The 24,672-nt window shown below is 46.8% G+C and overlaps 1 protein-coding gene and 1 long non-coding RNA gene across 5 annotated transcripts in view; both read right to left on the bottom strand.

Annotated features, from left to right (window-relative positions):
- Positions 1-52: 52 nt before the first annotated feature.
- On the bottom strand, positions 53-8,742 carry ARHGDIB (Rho GDP dissociation inhibitor beta). Of its 3 annotated transcripts, none has more exons than XM_066319399.1 (6): positions 8,628-8,742; positions 4,889-5,077; positions 4,206-4,289; positions 3,320-3,396; positions 1,808-1,871; positions 53-854 (listed from the first exon to the last, which is right to left on the bottom strand). In XM_066319399.1, the coding sequence occupies exons 2-6, from the start codon at positions 5,064-5,066 to the stop codon at positions 655-657; spliced, it is 603 nt and encodes a 200-aa protein (XP_066175496.1). In that variant the 5' UTR covers positions 5,067-5,077; positions 8,628-8,742; the 3' UTR covers positions 53-654. The 3 variants fall into 3 exon arrangements, with proteins under 3 accessions (XP_066175496.1, XP_066175495.1, XP_066175497.1); XM_066319398.1 differs by lacking the exon at positions 8,628-8,742 and adding an exon at positions 5,148-5,545; XM_066319400.1 differs by lacking the exon at positions 8,628-8,742 and adding an exon at positions 5,191-5,545.
- Positions 8,743-9,579: 837 nt separating this feature from the next.
- The window catches only part of LOC136361461 (uncharacterized), a 49,239-nt gene continuing 34,146 nt past the window's right edge, over positions 9,580-24,672 (bottom strand). The window contains exon 7 of one of the 2 annotated variants that reach the window (XR_010743638.1): positions 9,580-10,884. This is a non-coding gene — a long non-coding RNA (uncharacterized lncRNA). Of the gene's footprint in view, positions 10,885-14,403; positions 14,570-24,672 lie in introns of those variants that run through there. The other variant, XR_010743636.1, reaches the window with a different exon arrangement.

Raw genomic sequence — 24,672 nt, 5'->3', positions numbered from 1 at the left:
CACATCACTGAGAAACATGCTCTAGAAAAGAATGTGACACTCAGGCAGAAAAGAAGAAAGAAACTGGTTTTATTCTCAGACACTGAAATCTTGTTACGGCGTCTAGCTGCATTCCCCCTGACTGGCTTTGTCTGCACAAGGATGGATTTTAACAGGGAAGGGACCAGATACAGACCAGGAGACCATCATGGGAGGTAAATAACCCTTTACAATGAGTCAGAGCACATGGCAATTGTAACTCAAGATAGGGATTTTCCAGGGACAAGTCTGCCCCTGCCAAGTGATCTTGTTTCCTCGAAAAGGCACTTCCAGGACTGGAGTTGGTACAGGAGAGATGGAGACAACAGGAGGAAGTACTGGGGGAGAGGGAGGAGATACTTCCCAGTTTAACCCATCATGGTGTCCTGATGGGGCGGTAGTGAGAATGGTTGGGTTGTTTTCAGTGTATCAGAAGCAGCAGCAAAGGTCGCCTGCAGGGCTGTGCATCGACCAAGGCTGGCACAGAGCCCCAGCACCCACAGAAAGGTCATATGAATGGGCTGCCAGGGCTGTGGCCAGCCATGCTGGAAGGAAGGAGCAGTGGTGGGCATGACCCACCTGAAGACTGGTGCAGGAGGCAAGGGGATAGGAAGGGGGAAGGCAAACAGGGTGAACTCATTCTGTCCATTCCTTCTTGATGGACAGGTTCCACTCCCAGGTGAGATGGTCGTGCTTGTCATCATCCGTGAAGAAGGATTTGTTGTGATAGGTGCCTCGAGCCAGCATACCCTTAGGAGCCTCTTCAATAGGTGTCAGGAACTCATACTCCTCTGGCCGTGGCCCATAGCTGCCAACCATGAATGTGGCTTTGTCCACTAGGAGAAAACAACCCACAGGGAATAAGCCCCTCAGATGGGGAATGATAAGGGTAAGAGCCATGAGCAAAAGAGCAGAAAGGAGATGAGGGAGAAAGGAACAGTCCACGTCAACAAAGGGGAGCAGAATCAGTGGGAAAAGTGGGTTAGTGAAGCATAAGGACAGCTGGAAGGAAAACATGGATGGATGGGAAGGTGAACACACAACTCAGTTTGTACACTCTCACATGTATGTGCTTGTTCTGGTTTGAGGTAAAGTTGGGAGGAAACTGAACATTCTAGCTGCTAGAAGAGTGTGAGTACACTGAGCACATGGTTCAAGATCCACTTTGATTTCCCACTACTTCTGTTTACTGGTGAGAAGACACCAGTTATGTGTGTGAGCAGGATGCTGAAGCCTCAGAGGTGGTTGCACGCAAATGCATGTGGGGCGTGCGTGTGTGCAAAATGAGGCTTTCCTCTGCCTTGTCCAAGCAGAGCAGCCCTGGGGAGAACCCACGGGCAAATACAGGGCCCTGCATACAATGGGAAGCTTCATAGAGCAGGTCTGAATTTTACCAAGTACTTCTGAAGAGCTTTCAGAGAGTGGGAAGCTCCACACAGGCTGAGCACAGGGGGTGGAGGGGAGGAGAAGAGCGCTGTATGGAGAGGCAATCTATGGCAAGCACTGTCTAAGCAGAGTTTCTGTGGACTTTGTTGCTGCAGACAGTGGTGTAGCATACAGATACCAGAGCTGGCTCATACCAAGTTTGCACAAGACAAGAAACTGCTGTTCTGGGTGAAGCAGGTTTATGCATTCTGCTGAGAAGTCATCTCCTGAGTGTTAGTATAGGGCGGGACTTGGGACCAAGGGAGCCTCTGTCCCAGTCCAGAGCTGCAGGAACACTTCTTCAAGAAGAGGGAGCACACAGACAGGAGCAGTGCTGTGCAGGGCATGCAGGGCTCTTACTCACCCTTCACCCCTGTCCGGTAGGTGTGCTGCACATATTTCAGTCCTGACACAATGTCCCTGTTTACCTGCAGGAAATAACCAGAAGTGTTAAGAGAAGAGTTTTGGTTCTGTACCTGATGATTTCCCCCCTCCCTTACCCATCTTGGATCCCTACACAAAGGAGCCTCAGCACAGGGCACATTGTACAGGTCCCTAAAACAACATCTCCATAGAGATGTCTCCATACCTGGAGACCTTTAGCATCCTCAGTGCATCTCCTGCACTTCCCCATCCCTAACCCAACTTTGAAGCTGACTGAAGCACATCAGTAAGATTCTCAAGACATGCTGGTGAGGACAAAGAATAGTGAAGCAGGAAGTTCCTGTTTAATAATTTTCATATTGGAAACCATACATGGTTAACTAGAGTCATCCCTTCAGCCCCAATGAGTGGGTCACTTCCAGCGGCCCTCTAAGCGCCACGGGGAGCTGGCAAGTTTCTTCTCAAAAGAGAGAAAGACAGTTTTCAGAATCTTTTCCCATGGAAGCTTGGATGTAACCACTGCTGCTCTCCTCCAGCATACACTGCCTTCTCACATTGCACACTACTCAATCTGAAAACAGGAAGGACAGATCCTTTTACTTCCCAGGGTTGAATTCACACAGTACGAGCTGTTACCAGCCATGGAACTGATGCAAGGAGTTAGAATAACCTGTCTGGCTTCAGGTATCTCTGGTCAACAAGACACAGATACAGATGGAACTATTTCACAGCACAAAAGAGACCTGGAGGTGTCTTGGGGGAGAGCATCAGGGGATATTCATCTCTGAGACAGCAAGCCTCAGAGAAAAAGGGAACTGCTCTACAGAACTCTGCCCTCATCTGTCTCAGGAGAATTATCTTTCTTCCCTTTTTGCCTTCTCTTCCAAGCCCAGCTTTGAAGCAAGCACTTCTAGAGATGATCAGATCAGTGCTGGATGCCACACTGCAGCATGGCCAAGTTTCATTTTTAGCTGTAAACAGAAGAAATGGCTGACACACTGATTAATGGGACTGAGGGAGAAACGAGCCCATCTGGATATATCACGACCTGAAGAATTCAGGTATCTTCAGCCAAATGCTACATTTTTTTTAATGTGTACATGAAACCCAGTAATACTGACTGAATCAGTACTTCATGAATAGCCATTCTTTCTTCTTTTCTCCTCTCTGTTAATTTCCACTTAGTGTGAAGTAAAGATTTTCCAGCGGCTAAAAAGCAAAACCAAACTCAGCCAAAACTACCCATCTCGCTTTTAAACCACTTCTTGTTTATCAGTGTGAGAAACAGAAACCAACTTCCTCCAAGCAGTGAGCAAGCAGAAACGATTTCCTGGAAATATCTCATCCCTTGTTGGGTAGAGCAACACCTGAAGCTAGGAGAGCTTTGCAAATGTTCAGCTTTTGGCATGCTGCTTGGCTCTAGTTAAATGATAGACTGCCACTAACTGGCCTTAGCAACTGATAAGAAGGAACTGGAAGGAAAACAACTCACTCTGAAGTGGATCTTAACTCTGTATTCCACCCCTTCCTTTAATACAAAGGTCTCTTTCTTGAGTGCTTCGAGGTCACCTGCAAGGAGAGGATCAAGCTGTTAGCTAGAGATGTCACAGCGAGGAGAGATCAGGTACAGGGGGAAGATGGGGGCTGCTGTCAGAGGTGAGCATCCCTTCAAAGGATGACACCTGTAAAATGAGTACACAGATGTCTGTGTAAGATTGTGTTGTGCGACCAAAATACACAGAAATTCCTGGGTATCTGTATATATCTGTGCCCACAGAAGATAATGCCTAAACACAGATCTAAGCACATATACATAATGGTGTTTATGCAAAGACTTGTTGCTGAGCATATGCAGGAGTGTGTGTATGCCCCAGCCATGCCATGACAGGAGCGTGTTTCACAGCTCCTGCCCAACTCAAAAGGCTGCCTGGGCCCTGCAGGGCTCTGCATGGTTTTGGGCAAACAGGAAGCTTCTCTGCCTCTCCAGGCCCAGCTTCCTCTCTCCACAGAAAAGCCCATATAAGGTTCTCTCCCCATGTCCCCAGGGGCCGGAACTGCAGTATTGCTCGATTCTGACGTTTCAATACAGCCTAATGCATGCACATCCCTTGTGCTCATGAAGTCTCATTGAAAGGAAGCAAGCAGAGATAGCTCCTAGAGCAGTCTAGATGAAGAAAAAGAAAGGTATTTTCCACTGTTACATCTCCCTCTTTTTTATTCATAAGTGTATACCTTAAAATAAGAAACCAGGCTAAGATGACTTCAGAGTTTCTCTAAAACCCACTGTAGCATCCCCAGGACAAACTCTCTTTTAACATGGAGCATGCCAGGGCCTTTGCTTGTTCCCCGTTGTGAACAAGGGCAGAGCCTGTGCCTACCTGTAAGGTCCATAGTGATGGGTCCTGGAGCAGAGTCACACACCAGAGTGAGTCGGGTGACCACCACATTGGGAGCTGTTGGGTCTGCAGGTAGGAAAAGTCAGGGGGAAGCTGTCAGCTTGTAAAATTAATTAATGCAGTTGGCGGGGAATGACACTGAAGAAACAAGGGATGCCTTGCCACAAAGAAACTGCATTTCATGAAACACCCAGTAATGCCAGGCTTCCTTAGCACAATAGGACCACATGTCTACCCAGTCTTTCCACATAGATCCCTCTGGCCTCCATCACAATACCTAGAGGTGGTCTTTTCACCACAGAAAACTTCCTTCTTAAGATAATTCTCAGTAAAAAGACCACCTTTCAGCATAGGCTGACCCCTTCATATTCCTAACTCCTCAGAAGTCCTCCAAGACCCATACATCTCCTACCATGCGTCCTTTTTCCTTTTCTGATGCCAGCACACCCCAGTAATCTTCCTAACTCCTAACACTCAGAGCATCTTCTGTGCTTCTTTATGAGCAACTTTCCACCTGCTCAGTCCCCAGTCCTCCAGCACAAGCAGTGCATGTCCCTGGTCAGACAAGATCACTCTTCTTTGAAGCAACCTCACCTCATCCCCACAGCACACTGTTGCAGTATATCTTCCCAGTCCCTCCCTATCATCAGTGTGCCCCAGCCTACCTACTACCACAGGTCCATCTCCCAGCAGGGACTTCTTGTATTTAGCAAGACTCTCATCATCCTTGTCCAACTCTTGCAGCTCCTGCAGTGTTTTCTGAGGAGGAGGTTTGTAATTGAGTTTCCCGTCCAGCTCATCATCGTCGTCCTCCACATGAGGTTCTTGCGTCTTCTCAGTCATGGTCACTTGCTCTGGGTGACAGAGGAGGGGGCAGTCAGTGAGATTGCTGTGGATGGGAGCAGTGTCCCCAGGGGCACTCACCTGGGCGCAGCGTGGCTCAGTCCCCTGACAGGCAGGCACCCACCCAGTGCTGAAGGCAGCAGGCTTCCTGCGGGCAAATGGCGACGGGATCGGCTGCAATCCAGACACCGCTGTGCTGATATTCTGGCTCAAGCACAATCCCCCTCTACCCCCGCTCCTCTCTCCCTGCAGGCACCACGCGCACACGCAGACCTACACCATTCTTCCCTCCCAGGAAGGAGGTGCAGGAGCAGAGGCTGAAACCAGAGTGATTTACAGCCACTCTGCAGCACAGTTGTGGCCGGCAACCCTGCAATTACAAGGCTTCGTACAAGGCTTTAGTGCTCGCTGGCTATCTCACACAAAGAGCCACTGCCACACACTGGAGCACAGAGAAACATGAATAAAGCCAAGGACAGATGTTTTGTTCACCCTCTCATAATGGGTTAAAAGCCACATTTCACAGAAAGATCAAGTACCTGACAGCCACTTCCTTAGATCAGCAAGTCAGCTGAAGCTCTCAAGGAAGCGGGCAGCATAGTCTATCTGCTGGCATTCCGTGTGCTCCCACAAACAGCTCACCTCAGGCGCCCATCAGGACTCCTTCCCACTGAGGAAGAAAGCACGATGGCGATCCCAGAACAGCCACGTGTCACCGTGCTGCTCCAGTGGTACTTCTCGGAGTGGAGACAGCTGGAGCCGCAGGCAGCAGGGCTGGGTCACACTGCTGAACGGCAGGAGGGCAGCGAAACTGCTTGGGTGGCATCCCAAACAGGAGCCAGAGCAGGGAAATATCAACCAATGGGCAGCCAGAGCATGGGATGGGGGAACAGGAGACAGGCAGCAGAGGTGAGCAATGCTGCGTCAGGTGCCCCTTAATCAGCTGCCGGGCTCGAGGAGCCAGCCACATGGTCCTAGCCACCTTGCCACTCTTCAGAAAAAGGCTGAAAAACAGACCAGTGCCGTGGTACTGTGGCAGTTGTCACCAATGGCCAAACCATTCCTTGTTCTTTGTCAGCAAGAGGATTTTGTCTAGCTACACAGATCATTCAGATCACTTCCACTTATGCTTCTTTGAGACTGTCCCTACTAAAAAGACCCCTTCTGCTTGCTTATTTGCAATTTCCCAAACAAATTGTTTGTCCTTCTTCTGAAGCTGTGGCCCCTGCTCCCAAAAGTTAAACTGGGAGCCAATGGGATAGCTTTTTCATTCATTAAAATAGAAAAGAAACACCAAAAAAACCCCTACAAAAAATTCCCACCAAAACCCAACAGACAATCCCCCCCCACAAATAAACCCCAAACCAAACAAAAAAACAACCCAAAAAACCCCCAAAAAACCAAACATCCCCCCCCCCCGCCAACCACCAGAAAAAATAACTGTTCAAGGTGAATCAGCAAGTGGTGTCAGGCAATTCTGAGTAGTATGCAGACTTCTCAGGGCAATTCCAGTGCAGGGAAGAAAAATAGTCAAGAAGTGGTACATTGGCATGTTGCAAAGGGATAGAGAAGGAGTGAGCAGCACACAAACAAGATTCAGTCAGGTATTCTAACTGGAAATAGCCATTGCAAGATGACTTTGCAATTTTGTGGTGAGTGAGGAACTGGTACAGAATGGGCAGATGGGAAATAAAAGGGAATCTCAACCCAAACAAATAGGAAAAAAACAGGTCCCAGCAGCTGACTAACCCTGGCTCAGTTCATGCCCAGACCTAGGAGTGTGAAGTACCCAAATACCATAGGAAATGCCTATGGGCTTGTTTTCACAAGAAAGAAAACCAAAAGCTCCCTCCTGAAAGCTGCAGTTACACACGCTCCACCACTCTGTGGCCCCAGAAACAGTCACCTTAGAAAGCCTCACAATCCCCTCACTGCCATTCCACATTCAGCACAGGAGGCTGTGATTAGCGATTAGAGCCACTGCCAAGGCTTGCCTTCCACTTGGGCTCCAGCTGCAGGTCTGAGCACTGACCTAAGCTCTCACAATACCAGGCTGCATCTGACACCAATACAAGCACAGACCAGAGGTGCCTGCCTGCCCCCATCCTCCCATATCCACCTCTTGTAGTTTATCACAGGAGAGAGTGAGACGCAGGAGATGGAAAGAGGCATCTCTGTCCACATGCAGAGAAAAGGCAGAGTCAGGACTGGATCAGCTGGTTGCTCCTCATCCCTCAGACCTCGCCTCTGCATCACACATGCTGCAGAGAGAGTCCCTGCCAGCCCGCAGGGGTGGCTTAATTGAGGGGGAGTGCTTTTAGGTTCTGAAAACATCCCAGAAAGGTGGACAGACAACCTGCCATGCCAACAGCAAGGTCCTTCAGGGAACAGAACCAGCCAGGCTGTCTGGGATGAACAACCTCTGGCTCACAGGATGGCACTGATCAGACCAAGTTCTGGCATTTTTCCGCAAGCTGTGGACCTGATGCTGCCTTCCTGCCAAACTCCAAGGCAGGCGGTGACCAAGGGGAAAGCTCCCATCTCAGCAGCTCCTGCCCCTACTTGCTCCAGTTCCAGAGCTGTTCCCCTCTGCAAGCTAGGACACATTCCTGAGCTCAGGCACCACTGCTTCCCCAGAGACACCATGTTGCTTTCAGGGTTCTTGAGTTTTTGTGCCACTGCCCAGGCCAAGGGCCAATATGGAGCCCCCCATTCAGACCAAGAGCCTCACTAAAATGAGGCCGAGCGCCTTAATAAAATTAACCCTATATTGCTATTTGCAAAGACAACTCTGTGTGATTGGTGTCTTGCCCTGACACATTTTTCTTGTGTTTTTGCAGCCTGAACCCCCGAGGCCTGGCAGCAACCATGGAACAGCAGGAAGAGGGCACGGGCAGGGTTACAGATCCCTGTTAGAGAGAGATGGCTGCAGGAGGCAAAGAAGGAATCACACCTTGGCGAGAGGTGAGTGTCGCAGCTGGGCTCTGCCTGTGCCGTGGGTAGACAGCTGCCCTCGCACCTGCAGCAGGAGGGGACAGTGACAAGGGGGAGGGTAGGCACCTCCTCGGCCCCCCTTGCCTCCACAGGGCACAAAAAGGGGTGTCAGAGGGGCAGCGTTTTACTTGCCCTCCGTCTGCTCATCCCCTCTCCAAACCAGCCCCTGGCCGAGGGCTTATCTCCAGGAAGCGGGTTTAGCAGAGAGGAAGTAATTTTCCGCGATGGGGGAGAAACGCACCAGACTCAGCAGCGCCCCCAGCCCTGGCCTCCCCATCCCATGCCCCTGGGTGCGGGGACAGAAGGTTCGCCCATTTCCCGGGGAGCGCTGGGTACCACGCCGCAGGGATACACCCGCCGCCGGCCCGGGACCGCGGGGGCCTCTTCCCTTCCCCTGCCCCTTCTCCCCTTCGCCCGCGGAGCCCGACGTCCCCCTCGGGTGCAGGCAGGGCTCTGCCCGGCTCCCCGGGCAAGGCCGGGCGCCGGCGGCAGCCCCCGGGGCGAAGGCGCAGAGTTGCGCGGCGCTGCGCTGTGCCTGCCCGGCTCCCCGCCGCCCCTCGCACTCACCGGCGGAGCGGTCTGCGGCCGGGGTCCTCCTCTGCTGTCAGCGCTCTGCCTCAGCTTTGGCAGTTGGAGCAGGAAGGAAGTTGGTGAAGAGAGGGGAAAAAAAAATAACACTCACGCGCAGCGAGGAAAAAAAAAAAAAAAAAGCGGCGGCAGCAGCCCACCCGCAGAGGAAGCCCTGCGCGGCCCCGCATGCTGCGGCGCTCCGCCGCCTGCCCCGCTTTGTCTGCGCCCGCCCGGCGCCGCGCTGCGCTCTCTTTGCGCAGAGATGCACAGGGCTTTGTCTGAGAAGCCGAGCCCGGCCAGGGACGCCGGAGTGCTCGTCGTGCGCGGCTTCGGGCTCTCGGTGTGGGCTGCTGTGCCTGGGAGCGAGGGGGGTGATGGCTTTGTTTTTCTCCCCAGGCTTTTATTTTGTTTATTTTCCTGGTGTCATTAAGGTCGATTTCAAAAACAGGCGCTGATTTATACTGACTAAAATACGCGGAGAATCAGGTTGTGTATTCCGGCGTACGTGGGAAGATAAGGAGTGTTGCAAATGGAGGTTCTTATGAACCTCATTTTTCCTGCTACCTGCTGCACCTAATCAGCTTATTGTTCCCAACTCCCAGCCGTTCTCACTCAAGCAGTTTCAAAGATCAGCTACCTCAGGAAGAAAAAAGCTCTCGTTTCCCAGGGTTGCTTACATGACCGAAAAGATTTTACACTGCTTACTTTCTGAAATATCAGCAGGTTTCCTCTTTCTTTGCCCCTCATGGTGTGCCTACTTAGTTCATCAGTCACATAAATCCTTCACGTACGTAGTCCTCAGTGCACAACAAATTAGATCATTGGTTTGCAAACAACAAATCTGGGTCTGCAATGAATGATAGACTGCTCTTAATACATTGACAGCAGCAAAATAAGCGAAGCATATCTATTGCCAGTAGGCTTACATTCACTGCCCCAGATCCACATATCCATTAGAAGTGTTTATTGTACACAAATTTTTAAAGGTTGTAAACAACAAAGGGCTCTTCTTCAGGGGTGAACTGATCTCAGAAGAGGGGGACTGATTTTTTCAGCCAGATATTACTTTCATTTAGGTTATGAGTGGCATAATGACTCTTACCTCATTAATTTCAAGGGAAAAGCAGAGTCTATGTCTGTCTGACAATGGATTCCCATTTAGCAGGAGTTATAGCCTCAGAAACATTTCAAGCTTCCATTAATTAGTTTCAGCATCAAGAAAATTTTTTTTATTCTCTGCCTCTCTTTTTCACTGCTACACTAACACTTTCCTTGGGGCAGCACAAGGGACCTGACTTGAATACACTACTGAGATGAGTTCGAATGGTACCAGGGAAAAAACAAGTAAACAAATGTGTAAGTATATATTGGTGAGTTTTCAACCCAGATAGGTTTCCCCATACTTTTTTCATAATGGACAAATATGGCTAAACCTTTATGCCAGCACCAGTGGCTGAGTGGGATGGGGATGAGGACAGGATGGAGCAAATTCTTTCAATTACAGTGCCACTTTATGGCAGCTCATATTGTTCATGTAAGCAGTTTTGGCCTGGGAAAGCTGTGAAGAGTTAGATGTGTTAACTTCGGAAAGCTTTGAGGAAGCCCCTCTGTCTTGTATATCAACTTCTTGTCTTGGTTTCTTTGCTGTCTGGACTAACTCTCTGATTTCAGTTTAGAAACTGAACACAGTTGAGGTAGGAGGAGGTGTGGGTTGAGGTTACTGTTCACTCATGGCTTGGTTTGAAATTTCCTTGGGTTTAGCAACTCTGTACAGTGCAATTGTAAGTAGTTTTATTGCAATCATTCCTGCTGAGGAATAGTTGAGATTAGCTTGGTCTCTTGTGGGTTTCTTTTTAGTTAAACACCAGCCTGCATGTGCCTTTGTGTAGCTATTTACACATTATTTCTAAATGCATATGAGCATAAAGTAAGATCAGCTTATCCACAAATATGCATAAAGGTATAGGGATGTGTAGCTGTGTGCTACCATTTGTATGTACATTCAGCCTACATGGGTTCATCTGCCAAGCATGCAGGGGAAACAGATTTCACTTCTAAATTAGAAATTAGTCAGTATGTAACTATGGGGACATCATGTAATTGCTCTGTGCTTCCTCTTCCTATTGGTAAGCGGCGCGAGAAGGATCTGTGGACATTGGAATCGCACCATGTCAAGCAGATGGGAACTTAGAAGCCAGGCATGATCCTTTGGGTCAGCATATCCAGCATCCTGCTGGGGAACCACGTCATTGCCCTTCTGGAAGAAAGGAAAGGTTTGAACCACAGTGGAGCAGAACATCATTGAAGGCAAATCTCTACCACCAAGAATTTCAACTTTGCCAAACTGGTGCCATGCCATGAAGACCATCTCTCGGCAGACATTGTCCAACCCCAGGCAGTTCTTTTGTGTGTGGCAGAAGGAGGCAGGGACAACAGCTAAAGTGTACCTGCTTTATTGCAAAACCATGGTAAAATGTCAAATGTGCTCTTAGTTGGAAAATAATTTTTACTTAAAATATTATTATTAGGTCCTATTTAATTTTATCCCACTGATAGCAGTTGATTGTACAATTAGTAGACCACATTAATAGGTGTGATCAATCACCAGTGTCTAAGTTTATTTCAAAAAGTTTATACAAAATTTTAAATGCATATTCTCCAACTACACAGCCTGTACTCCCAACACTCATATATGTCTGTAGCACCCTATTGGAAACAACAAACCTTGACTTTTTTTAAAACTGTAAGATTAAAAAAAATTAGGCTTTTTTTTTTTCCCCATTTGAATTTGGATTATTGCCATTAGGTATCCAGTATTTCTGGATTTGAATTTTTTACAGTGGTGGTACATTGCAGCACTGTGATGATAAATGTCACCTCCATCTTCTATGGAACATGCCGCTGTGTTTGAGGAACAGAACTACTTTTTGACCTTTAGAAGTGACTAATCCAGAAAAACTTCACCTGTCAGAATCTCTTATTTTCACCCACTTGTAATTTCGAAAACTGTCAAATTTGAAGCTGAAATTGCTGAAATTTCTCAGGCTGGAAGCTCTGAGGGGGAAAATAAAGAGATTTCAGTCCAGGTAGGGAATCCATTTTTTGTAATTTTAAGAGGCTCAACAGAATAATACTTTTTTAATGCTGCTGTTGTAAAGTGATTTGTTTTGGAACTACTAATTTGCATTTTCACTGAACTTGGTACATAGCGTTACTAACTTTGTTTTCTCTCTAATGAATAATCTTGCTGAACCCTGTCACTGTCATGACTTTTGCCTCCTCCTCAAGTTTTTTCCAGTTTCCAGGAAGGCTACAGGTGATACTCTGGGAAGACAACGTCACAGTTCAGCAAATTCTTGTCAGCAGGTGCTACAACTGTCAGTATTGGCCGTGGGTGTCCCCTAGATGGTGTCCCCAGATGGTGTCCCTCACTACATGCAGAGATCCTCTTCCCTGCAGAGATGGGAGGAGGTAATCCGGTCCTGGGGCAGTCACGAGGGGATGGGAACGGGCAAGCTGACAGCTCAGGGAAGTTAGACATGAGACCTTTCTCGGCCATATGGGGGAGCATTCACTGCACCACGAGCTGCCACCCACTCCAGTAATCCCAGCACTCTGACTCTCAGTTAAGTGGGATAAACAGGGCGATACAGCCAACGAAGCATGAATTCCTCCCCTCTGAACGAAGCACAGGTACAAATTGCCCCAGGATTGGCTTCAAAAGTCAGCATGGTTAGGCTGATCCTGTAGTGGCTAAGAGAGGTAGTGCCTGTTTTCTTTTTACTTGGTCCTACTCGCCCCTTCTAAAGTGCTGCAAAGGGGTGTGCAGCCCTTGGGGTGGGAAGGGAAGAAAGGAATGGAAGCTAGATAAAATGCCAGGCAAGGGAGCCGGTGTTCAGCACGAAGAGAGAAGGCATGCTGAGGTGCCGACACAAAGCTCCTGGTAACTGTTTAACTGGGTTTCCTGACACCAAATCCCATGGGAATTCCTTCAAACTACCCAGCCACCGGACTTGAGGGCTGGATGGAGAGCTGACCCCTGAAAACATGACTGTGTGGTCCATCTCTCCAGCTCCTCCAGAAGTGATTTCTTTGAAAGATGGAGAGATTGGAGATTTAATACTTGTCTAAGCAGCTTTCAGGCTCATTAAACTGCTAATCCCATAACCCCGTCACAAGCCTGAAGGTGTGCAAAGACTTCACATGTCACTTCACAATCCCCTGAGGGAGTAAGAGAAAGAGGAAGATGGAGGAAGGAAAAGGATTTTGTTGGGGATGAGAGGTTAGGGGCAAAACAGAGCCCGTTTCCTCCAGAGGGTAGCCTGAGAAAGGCTGAAGATGGACAGAGCAGCTCATTGAAGGAGAGAGAGGGAGGGAGAGCTAAATTGGTGGGAGGGGGTGAGTGAGAGGACAGGCCTTGGTGACGGTAAGACAGCTCCTGTCATCGGGGAGCACAGGTGTCTTCTCTGCATCCCCTGCACCCCGGAGCCTAGCATGCAGGAGAGCAGCTTTTGGTCTCCATCCCTCACTAGGTGCTGTGGCAGAAGTCAATGTTCTGCAGGTGAAGGTGTCCTAGAGAAGTCTCCCACCAGAGCTGGATTTAAATGGGGACTGGATTATTTTAGGACCTCTCAGAAAACAGGTGGTTATGTAAGGTCAAATCTCAGCAAGTGTAATCAAATCTCAGTTCTAAGCTGGTCACCAAGCAGGGTATTAGGAGGTATTTAGTCAAGCATTCCTCCCTGTGTTGCACTTATCACTGAAACAGCCAGAGCTGAAGCTGGGACTAAATTAGGAGGGCTGTGGCATCTTCTCCTCCTCTGTTGACCTTGGGAAATCTCCCTTGTAGCTGCACCCTAACATTCCTGTGCTAAAGACTACTCTCAAGAAAGAACTTGATTTTATACCAGAATTTATGCCTTCTAGTCAAGTTGTGTCCAACCTCTGGCTAGCTCTTAGGTGCCTTAAGCACCTTCGTGCTTTACCTGTAGCTCAGGGCATGCTGCTTGCAGCTATATGACATCTCTCAAAGCCATGAGACAATAACTACCAGCCTCTCTCTGGCAATGTTCTTCCTTTATTGCACTTGTGCTGTTCACATATTATTGCTCTCACAGCCCTGCCTCTGTAAACTCCCACGTTGTTATTATGGTGGATTCTCGTGGAAGAACTGGTGTGAGAATTGCTGTTCCTCCCACTCCTTTTTCTCTTGTATTGCAGACTTCAGTGCATAAAGGAGAAAAACAAACATGGTATTCAACAAAAGAGCCAATGGCTATTTAAATACTCAGTAAATATTATCCAGTTCTATATATTCACAGAAGATTAACAAGCAATGAATGTGCACCATTTGCACATGGTGAGTGTTCTCCTCCCAGATCTAATATAAACACACCCAGAAATAACCCATAGGAGTTTAAGTGGGTCTTGATAAAAAGTAAATCATGATAAGAGGAAGCATGGCAAGAAATCATCATTCTGGTCATTTTTACTGTCAACATCTCCAGCATCGGAGAGAGTCCTCAGAAGAGGATGTTCCTGTGGGACCCTATAGTTGCCCTTCACAGCTGGTCAGGGGGGAAAAATTCCCCTTTTTCTCTCTCTTCTTTTCCTTTATTTTCTTTTTCTTTCTAGAAATAACTTTCAGCATTACAGTCAAAGTACACCACCAGCTGTCAGTGTGCCACAAATAAATCTTAGTGTATACAAAACTGTCAGAACATCCTTTGTGCGACATGTGCGTGGCCCACATGCAATGATGACTACTAAACAATTCCCTTTTCCTACAGTGTGTTTATTATGATGCTTGACTGGACCAGAAAGCAAGCTGCAATTCCAGGTCCTTGGCACAGAAATATCCTTAGCAGCCTCCCAGTAAGAAGCTTCAATGCACTTTGTAGAGGTGTGTACCTCCAGTGGGAAACAAGAGTGTGGAGGATCTAAATTAAAAAAAAAAAAAAAAAAAAAAAAAAAAAAAAAAAAAAAAAAAAAAGTTGGAATCTGACAGTGGAAGGCCATTAAAAACAAATGAACCAACCAACAAACATTACAACACTAAGCTCTACATTTGTGCAAGATCCTGAGGGGAAAACAAGGCTTAGTGCTAGCAGTACACCTAAGCAATAAAAGGAAAAAAAAAATTTTTAATTGATTCAGATTTTCATCCCCTGACTTTTCAGCTTCCATAGTTATTTCCACCAGGGATCTGCTATTACATGGCAGCTAGAGCATTTAGCATCCATGTGTCTGGGAGGTGAGCAGCAATCCAAGAGACAAGATAATGGAACAGGAAGAGCTGCCTCCTCTGCCCGTTAGCCAAATGTTCCCAAGGACAGTGTGAGATGCTCCCCAGAAGCAATAATTTCTTTCTGAAAGCCTCAACTGTTACATAAAAACAATCATAATAACAGTGGCAAAGGGCTGAACTGAGTGAGATTGCACAGCAGTGCTTTTATGTGGTGGCAGGAGGAAAGAAGAATGTCTGTTGCATGGTGCAAAAGCCATGGGAATATATGTGCCCCCTTAAGAAGAAATAAACATATTACCAAAATGTTTAGGAAAACCTCCCTTTATTTGGCTGCTGGTTGCCAAGGAGAAATTATTGATCATTCAAAGAGAAAAAAGAAAAAAAAAAAGATGACGAGAAAAGGAGCCGTCAGGAAAGAAGACATCTGGAGCTGACTTATGGATACTTTCTTCTTCTTGGCCCAGTGATACTGAATAATTTGCTGCACTGATTTAAACTGAATAAAACTCAGGGACTATCCAATTTCTATTAAAAAAACCAAACAAGTACACTCTTCTTTTTTTCTTTAACAAGGCAGTATTACTTTTCTGTTTAGTTCAATGCATGATCATTTTAGAGAGTGCTAGTACCATTTAATCACTGTTCACAGGTACATGGCGTGTAATTCGTACAGAAGGAATCAATTATGAGAAAAGAAAAATCTGAATAAGACCCTTGAGATACTACTGTGGAAACTCTGTGACTCAGGTACATTTTTAAGGGCAACCACAAGCTCTGATTTATAGCAGTCACATAGATAACCAGATAAACTACCCGGGTTTGATTAAAAAGGGAAAAATGTTAAGTTTTGGTTCAATATATTAATGTTGAGCTTATTCTGTAAATGTCATTCAGGAGAAAAATAATCTTATAAATAAAAAATCAAATATTTTAATTGTGAGTATAGTGAAAACAAGAAAGAAAGGATGCTTTTTAAAATGATCTAACAAAGTCGGTCCTGTTGTGTCATTGCCAACAGCCTGAATGCAGACATTAAGAGAAGTTAGTGCACAGAAAGGATGCTCACTAATGATATTTCTTTCTCTTGGGACAACTTTGCAATTAGCATGGGAATGCTTTTAAACAATGAATCACAAAGCAGTTAGAAGCGAGCTTTTTGTGCTGCATGGCCAAGAACATCAGTCTCCTTAGTAGGTGCCTGCATGGCTGAGTCTCATCTGCAGACCTGTGAACTTTCTCTCCACCATTTCTTCTATATTTATAAATAAGAATGCTAAAAATATAGTTCTGTCTTTTGAGATCTGATGGTGAAAAGGGCTATCAGAAAAAAAAAGGAGGGAATATATTTTGGTTTTCCTTTTATTTATGCAAATCACACATAGTTACTGTAAGTTACTAAAATCATGCTAACATGGCAGTCTTGTGAGTGTGAGATGCTAAGACTTGGTTATCTGTTCCAAGAAAGGCCAGACTCACTACTGAGAAGAAAATATAACTCTGGTAACTAAAGAAGTGTAGGACAGACTATATGGTTTTATATCATCTGCTATAAAAATCCCCAGAATGTCCTAAAGCATTTGTGCCTGGAAGCCTGGGGCCTGTAATGATGTTCTGACATGCACAAGAAGAGCATCCTTAACTGAATAAAAAAAGCAGGGACTTAATTTTCCTGAAGAAACCTTGGCAAGGGCCATTTGGCTTGAGAGCTTAGTTATGTCCTCAATACCTAGTTTGTAGCACATCCAGGGCCATTGCTGATAGTTCAGCAAAACCTTATCACTTGATTTGTATTTCCTGAAAGGACCCTTTTCTCCAGGTAGGTCACAGAAATCTCCCTCTAGAGCCCTGGTAGTGGAAAAACAGACCCCAGCCTTTTTTATTTCTGCCCCATTGCCAGTGAAGCAGGGTATGAGTAGAAATGAGTATCGAGATCAGGCTCTTCTGCAAGCTTAGCTCAGTGACACTGAACATAACTTTGATATCCAGCAGCAGGCACAGATTCCCAGAGTCAGCACACCCCTTTTATTGCAGGCTGTTACAGATGCTTAAACCTGACACTAAAATAATTGTGCAAGATTTCCTGAAGGAAAAATGATAAAACTCTTCACAAGCATGCCGCCTTCTCTGCATTTTTGATGGACTGATTTGCATGCATTCAAACAACCAAATATCTGTGCCAGGGAAAGCCCAGTCTCCTGTATCTGTTTCTCCTTTCTACACTAGCACAAACGACATGAGGTTTAGGAACAAGGTCAGCATTGCAAGAGCAAGATTACAGCATTTGAGTCCTCATTTGCAGGCACCTTACTACACTGAGTTTCTCAAGAAAACACTGCTGACATGACAACCTCACTGATCTTCTATGAGGCCACTAGAGAATGCCATTCTAAATCTAGATCCTACCATGGTTCCCTCAGCAGGGATCCAGAGGCACTTGGTAGGCTGCCTGTGTTCAGGAGGGAGACATTTTACTCCCTGGTTAATTCTCCGCTCACTCCCAGTTAGGTGTATCTCCGTGGCAAGTGATAAACCTCTATCAATAAGGCACAAAGTCTCCCAGGTATGTGGCACAAGCTTGTAGAGATACATTTCAAAAGTTTCTGTGGCCCACACCAACCACAACCCTTATCAGCTGCCTCCTTGAGTCTGTGCCTCAGCTGGGATTTCCTCCCACAGTCCCATGAGCTCAGTCAGCCTCTGGAAAAATCAGTGTCTTGTAAACTTGTGTTTTCTTTGTCATTCAAGTGAGCTGCTATTTTTGGCATAACTGCTGTTTCCATGGCTACACCAGCTCATAAATAGGGTCAGAAACCTTGGAGATGTTTTTAAGTGATTCCTTGGAATAGAATGTAATCTGGTAGAGGTGATGAAGCTCATGAGTTTTCCTTTGAGGCCACAAGGACTACAGTCCTGCTACCACCTGGACACCATGGTTTCTGGTGCAGCTCTGGTCTGGATCGAATGGCAACTGTTGTGGTCCAAAAAGTTGGCACTGGCTTTTCTGGGGAAGAAAAGCCTGATCAGAGAGGGACAGAGATTGGGTACTCAGTCCCTGGGCAGGACTTGTCATCCATCTGGTGTGGCAGCCAGCCACAAATATGAAGCAGGTCTGGCAGGTCTTGCTCTGAAAAGAAACTGTGCACCCACAACTCCACAAAGTAAATGCCACCCATTTTGTGAGGGGAAGGGAGAGAGAGAGGATACATGGAGAGAGAGGGGACTGATAATCCTGGGAGATGAGAAAGAACATGAGAAGTGGGGTCCTTTAGGGAGTTTCTGTCATGTTTTGTCAGTGGTAAAAAAAATCTTCATGTGAAACCATGGAAACTTTTTTCCCACAGTCCACTTTTGTTAAAGGAAATCGAGACAGATTTCGTTTGGAAAACAGGAAAACAAAGGGAGTATTTTGAAAACAAACAACCTGAACATATGTAAATTTTTAAGCTTCAGGGAAGAGGAGCAGAGGCCTGTACAGCTGATTTCCCCAAGAACTTTACCTACACAGAAGAAGGCAGAAGGGGAGGGAGAGCCCCTGAAAACCTGTCTGCAGCAGATGGAGGCATGGGAATGAGCAGCGGGGATGGGAGTGGGTCTGCTGCCAACAGACTGCACCTCTTTATATCCACACAAGCAGATCCCTGCCCACAGTAATCACTTCTGCTGTCAGAAGAGGTTGGGTGCAATCAATCTGCACACATTTGTATACAAGCTCTAGTCAGCACAGGGAAGAGAGGATGCCAACATGATGCTGCCCCCATTCTCTTTCCTGTGCCCAGAAATTACTGCACAAGCCTCTGAAAGCTGTGTGGTTGTCTTAAGTGTATGGGAACGTAGGTGTGTTTGCTCCTTCTTTGCTAGATTGAAAGCCCCTCAGCTACATCTAGGATTTACTTCCCAGCTTCTCAGTGCCCACTCAAGGGCTAGAACCTTATTGATTGTTTTAATGTAAGTTAAGAGTCTCACTGAAGGATTTATCCTGTCTAACTTCAGCCATCTGAAAGGTCAGAGGCCTTAGCTATGGGGCTCTTGCTTAGCACCAGCGCAGTGCTGGACTGGTGTTCACTGCCAGGGTCTGTCACATCAGTGAGAGACTGTCCCTCCTTGGTCACAAGCAGTCACACCCCTGGCTGGCATAGTGGCTGTAAAATCCCCTCCTCCGACCTCACCCAAAGACAAATCCCATCCATCATAAACAAACCCACACTTGGGTTTCATTCTGCCCTTGTGTTGCTCTGATGCTCCTGGTGCTGTTCCATTCACTGGGAATATTTCCAGTCCTGCCAGCCCTGATCTTGTGTAGTGAGATGGATGCTCAACACGGGTAAATGCAAGGTGCTTCACCAGGGACAAGAGCCCCTGATGGTTGTCAACCTTCTGGTTATACCTCCAGCCAGACAGTTACAGGCTATAACTGAGGCACTGCTGCAGCTGAGGTTCCAGCACCTTTTTGCAGGACTTTGGACCTTCTGTTTTCCTCCTGAGGCTCCACCAACTCTTTCCACATCTCTGACACTGATCTTCCAGGCAGTTCCAACAGGATATTAAAACACGAGAGATACCAAGGACTTGGTATAAAATAGTGTGCATTACCACACATTGAGTTTTGTTGGGCTGGAGTATGGGCTGAGCTCTGCCTCTGAGGGCCCCTCACAGTAACAATGCTACTGGTACCCAGATGTGACCTAGCTGTTACCTCAAGAGTCTTGGGTCTCAGGAGTGAGTGGTTGGCCACCCACATGCAACGCCAAGGTTCCCCATTCCCCGCCCGCTTTCCCATCTGCTTCACTGGAGCCCTGGCAGCAGCTCAGCAGCATTCCCCATGGCACCCCTGAGTGGACTCAGCCCTGTTGACACTGTGTGCATCGCTCTGTAGGGTGTGTCTTCGCCCCTGCAGCACCTCTGAGAAGTTTACTGGAAGCCCCTTTAGGCAGTCACCAGCACAGGAGAGGGATAAGGAATCCTCCCTTCCCTGACATGTGCAGACATGTGTGTTCCCGAGAAGCAGCACCACTCAAAGGGCAGGTCATTTCCTAATTTCTCTTTGCTTCTGCAGAGATGTCACCCCAGAAGCCCAGAAGCTCCAGAGAAGCCACAGCCTTCTTGCAGAAAGGGCCACATCACCCCCCAGGAGTGTGGCGAGGCTCTGCTGCTCCTCCAGACCTTGCTGGAGCTGTGCCTGCACAACTCTGGTCTCACAGTGCTCCCCCCATTTCACCCCTGCTGTGTAGATGCCCGCCCACGACTGATGTCCTGATGTCACCTGGTGGCAGGGTATATCTGGAGGACAAAAGACACCTCGAGACTCTTTCTGCACAGGCTGGAGGACGGGAGCTGAATGATTTGCAAGAGGAGCCATTGGCACTGTAAGTGTTCCCCAGGAGCTCAAAGCAATAGTAAGGGGGGCAGGGGAATGAAAAAAGAACTGGCTGCAAAACCCAGGGGAGAGCAAAGTCCAGATAAAACTCAATGGGGAAAAAATTTGGATGTTTGTGTGTGGAGAGCATGAACAGATCCAGTAGCTAGGAGAAGGAGTTGTGATTCTTGCGTGGTTGTTTTCTGTTTCCTCTATCATTAGGGCAGGTGCTGCTGCAGTGGTTTGTCTCAAAGCTCCCTGGCTGTACGAGCAGGGGCTGCTCAGTTCCTAATGCTTGGCACCCCTCGGTTGGGGCTCCCTGGAATTCCCTTGGCTGAGCCTGCATGTGAGCAGCACTGGGGGGCTGCCAAGAAGCAGCTGGGACAGGCAGCTGGTGTTTCCTCCCCCAGCACCCAGCCGCACATGCAGGGCACATCAATGAGGAGTTTATAACATGATGCTGTACCTCTGCCATTACTTGAATCCCTTATTTCAGCTGGGATAGTATTTCTAGTGATCCCCATTTGGGAATATAGTTCTACTGGAAATGAGTTTCTGCCTCTTCAAGTGCATCCTCTTTCACCTATTCTTGGTCTTAAGACTGGTGCTAGAATGAAGGATTTGAAATCCTGTGTAAAACAGGAGAGCAGAAAGGGCTGAACCTGCCTGGGCTTTTTCCCATCACTGTGATTAGCCACCTCAAGAAGTTGAGACTGGAGCTATGAGACTCCTCAAAGGCACTGGATTCAATACTCCCTGACAAAAACCTGAAAGGATGATGCTAATGGCTCTCCCGAGGCCAAGATCTGAACATGCAAGAAACCCATAAAAATAATGTGAGCACAAGAATGTTTCCTCGTGGTTTCTCTCTATTCCCAGAAGAGTATCTACATGAAGGACCACAGGTTATGGAGGTCTTGTGTCTGACACCCTGAGGCAATGTAAGACAAGTGCACATGGCGGAATCTGTAAGCTTTGGACAGGCGAAGATGAGTTCCTACACCAAAACAGTCTGAAGAAGATCAAGTGAGGCATCTACATTATCTGCCAGGGACATTTTACACAGAGAGTCAGAGATTAAGGATGGAGCAGATTAAAGAGTCAGCATTTGTCAGTAATATTCAAGCCCCTTTAAATTTAAATAAAACTAAAAGAAGGATGATTAACCTGGCCAACAACCCCGAGGTGGGATTTCTGACGCAACTGAGATAAGCCCATTAATGCGTATTAGGTATAATTAGCATTCAGATGCAAGCAAAGCTCTTACCTAGAGGATTAAGCCCTTGACTGAGCAGAAATGCTGTCAGGGGCAATTAGGTAACACCCCATCAGAGAAGGGAGCAGAGGAAGTGCATGGCAGAGGATCTTATGCCTCAAGAGTCTTTGTATCCACAGCCATCAGGTCTTGCCCAGGAGGTGCATACTGGTGCTGGCAGAACCAAAGAGCTCTGGCAGAGCAGGACGCACTGGGAGGAGGCAGCATAGCACTTGCAGAGATCTAGAGGAGACTCAAAACTTTTGTCAAGGCACCTGTTTGATCTGGTATCAAGGACTATCCAAGCAACCAGGTACGGTAAGACAAAAGGCTGTGAAATTCCCATGGGAAGAAGCTGCTGTTGGTATTTCTTTCATATCTGTGATCGTGGGGTGCTTGTCTAGCTGTGGGTAGGGGCAGTTTGTTCCCAAGGTGTGGGAACTGGGGCAGGTTCCATGCTGTGGGGCAGGGCCCACTCCAGTACAAATTGAGAATTCTTTGACTTTTATGATGGCAAGCAAGTCCCAGCAGCTCCGTGGTGGGAAGGCAGGTTGATTTCAGCAGCAAGAGGAAAGTTGTTATGTGGCATTAAGGTTGCTTTCCATCCTCTGTCATTCTTTTAGTGCTGCATGGAGAGAATAGAAGTAGAGGGAGACTAGTAAGGAAAAAGTTAGAATTGTCCCTAGTGTTAGAAATGTCCCTAACTAAAAGATTCATTGAGTGCTCTTTGTTGAATTCATGCAGGTGAGAGAGGATGAAGCGTGATTTGGGCAGATCCTCTTTCCTACCAAATCCTGGGTTACTGAATATCTGGTAGATGGATACAAGTACTTCAGATAGGGACAAAAAGAAACTTCAAGGGCTGACTCTTTCCATTAGCTATTCCTGTACTGAGTGAAGTCAGGGGCAAAATGTGGACTCAAGGACTTAAGAGGTTTTGACCCTCAAAGACATATCTGTGGTTAAGGGAGCGTGCCAGTGCACAGCAGAAGTTATTGAAGCAGGGCAGGAATTCAGTTGGAGATGGGGCTTAAATTCATCTTTCAAGTTTTGGATGTCAGTCCTAAGGCATGGAAATCTGTTAGCTGGTTGTTTTTTTTTCTGTTTACTTTTGGGAGTAGCCCTTGAGAAGGGTGCCAAGTAACTTGGATGTCAGATTAACATCATGGAAGTTAAATTGAAAGTGGATGCATGTCTCTTTTAGTTCAGGAGGGAGGTCTAGCACTGAGACAGACAACATACTGATCAGAATTTCTGACCTGAAACAGAGACATAATAATAGACTTTGGTGCATTAGCAGACATTGCTATAGAGCAGCTTTCTGAGGCAAAGCATTTTGTTGTAGGGCAGTATCCTCTGAATTCCTCCCACCCTGAGTTACAAAGAGGAACCAAATTCTGTCCTTTTTTTTGAGGCAAAATGCCTTTATCTCTCAGTTTGACCCTAAAAATCTGTGAGTCAAAAGATTTCATCTCTCCTCCTAACAGTGCAATCCAGGTCATACCTATCACTACACTTCCATTCTCGTTCTGTAAAAAGAGAAGGTGACAGTGTTTGCATGTCCTGCCACCAATCTGTGAGGAAAAAGAAAAAGCTGTAAATACTGGGCAACAGTTCAGGCGCTGCAGAGATGGCAGCCAAATAAGTAACTTCCATGGTTTGATCTGATCCCTGTGTTTGTGGGCACAGTGTGTGCTTAGGAAGCGTTGTGTTACACGCGGGGGAATAGCATCTGTGCATACTTCAGCTTCAGACACAACCATCTGCTGCTCCATTTGGGGCTGCTGGAAGCTCTCCAGTCTCCTGCTTGGGATATTACAGCTGAGACAGAAGCCTGACCACAAGCGACAGAAGAACTAGCCTGCCTCTAGGTGCTATCATTTAGAACCATCCTACTGCCACCACAGATGGAAAGATGTCCTGGGTGAAGTATTTCCAGACTGCCACAGATACAGAAATATGGCTCTTCACCTTGCACAGATGTGGAAGTAACACAGGAGGATTGCTCAGATTATCTTTCTCCTTGGATATAAGGATTTGCTTTCCATCACTCTGGCTATTTCAGGACAAAGGAATGAACTCACTTTAGACTAAGGAAAAAAAATCTTTGATGACATTTATAGTTCTGAGATTTAAAGTCCAGAGTGTCACAGCAGGTGATGCTGGGGATTAAGCCAGAGTACTATGGTGACCTAATGAGATTAGTCTTTAGAACCAAATCCTTAAGCTAATTCCATCAGCGATTACATCAGCCTGGATGCACACGGTTGAACACCTGGAGATGAGAGATATATAACAGTGATGGGGAAGAACGTGACTTCAAGGAAGAAAGAAAAAAGCTGCATTTATTTTTATCCATAAATGCACTTGTTCAGACCATTCTGGCATACTAGCACAAAATTTGATGAAGGGCTATAAGCTTCCCTTTGGGTACTGGTGAGAGTTATTGCTGTCGTCTCTGGGAAATAAGCAAAAGGCTCAGAGTGCATCAGTTCTGCTGTCTAAGACAGGAGATGTGTCTCCTGAACAGAAATTGCTCCCTGATAACTATTTATCCACTGTGGAGTTTGGTTCATGTACAGTGTGATGAAGAGGGCTCAGCACATGTAATATAATGCTCAAAAATAACAAAATGGGCACATCCTGGGGAAAGTTACAGGCTTTACTCCTCTAAATCCTGAGAAATTTGCTAAATTAACTTCTGCCTAAAAGATAGTCTCCAGTGCATTGCCTTCACCTTCTGTATAATCTTGCAATGATCTTGGGTTATTTCCCGTAAGTTTGGTATTGACAAACGTTGGGCCTTAAATGCATCTCCACCCAGACAAAGGAGCCATCTGGCCCAGCGTTCCATGTCCATCAGTGTTCTAAAGGTAATGCTTGGGCACAAGTATAAGAACAGGTGAAGTATATCATGGTGATTCCCAAGGACAGGGTATTTCTCCAAGCCATACATGTGTAGGGGCCATTCATGACTCCTGCAGTAGTCAGGTCCTGAACCAGTAAGCAAAAACCTCAGCAATGCTATTCCAAGGCTAGCTAGAAAAAAACCCCAGCATTAGCATTAAACTTCCTATTTTCCTTAAATAGTGGCTCAAGCTTCTGCAGCAACCTGTCTCCAAGAGTGCAACTATGTTTGAGATAAAAGAAGGTGATAGTCTCCGTGACTCTGCAAGGCATTGCACCA

This window comes from Sylvia atricapilla, chromosome 5, assembly GCF_009819655.1.
Source record: "Sylvia atricapilla isolate bSylAtr1 chromosome 5, bSylAtr1.pri, whole genome shotgun sequence".
NCBI lineage: Eukaryota > Metazoa > Chordata > Aves > Passeriformes > Sylviidae > Sylvia > Sylvia atricapilla.
This window is presented reverse-complemented; position numbering and strand designations above follow the sequence as displayed.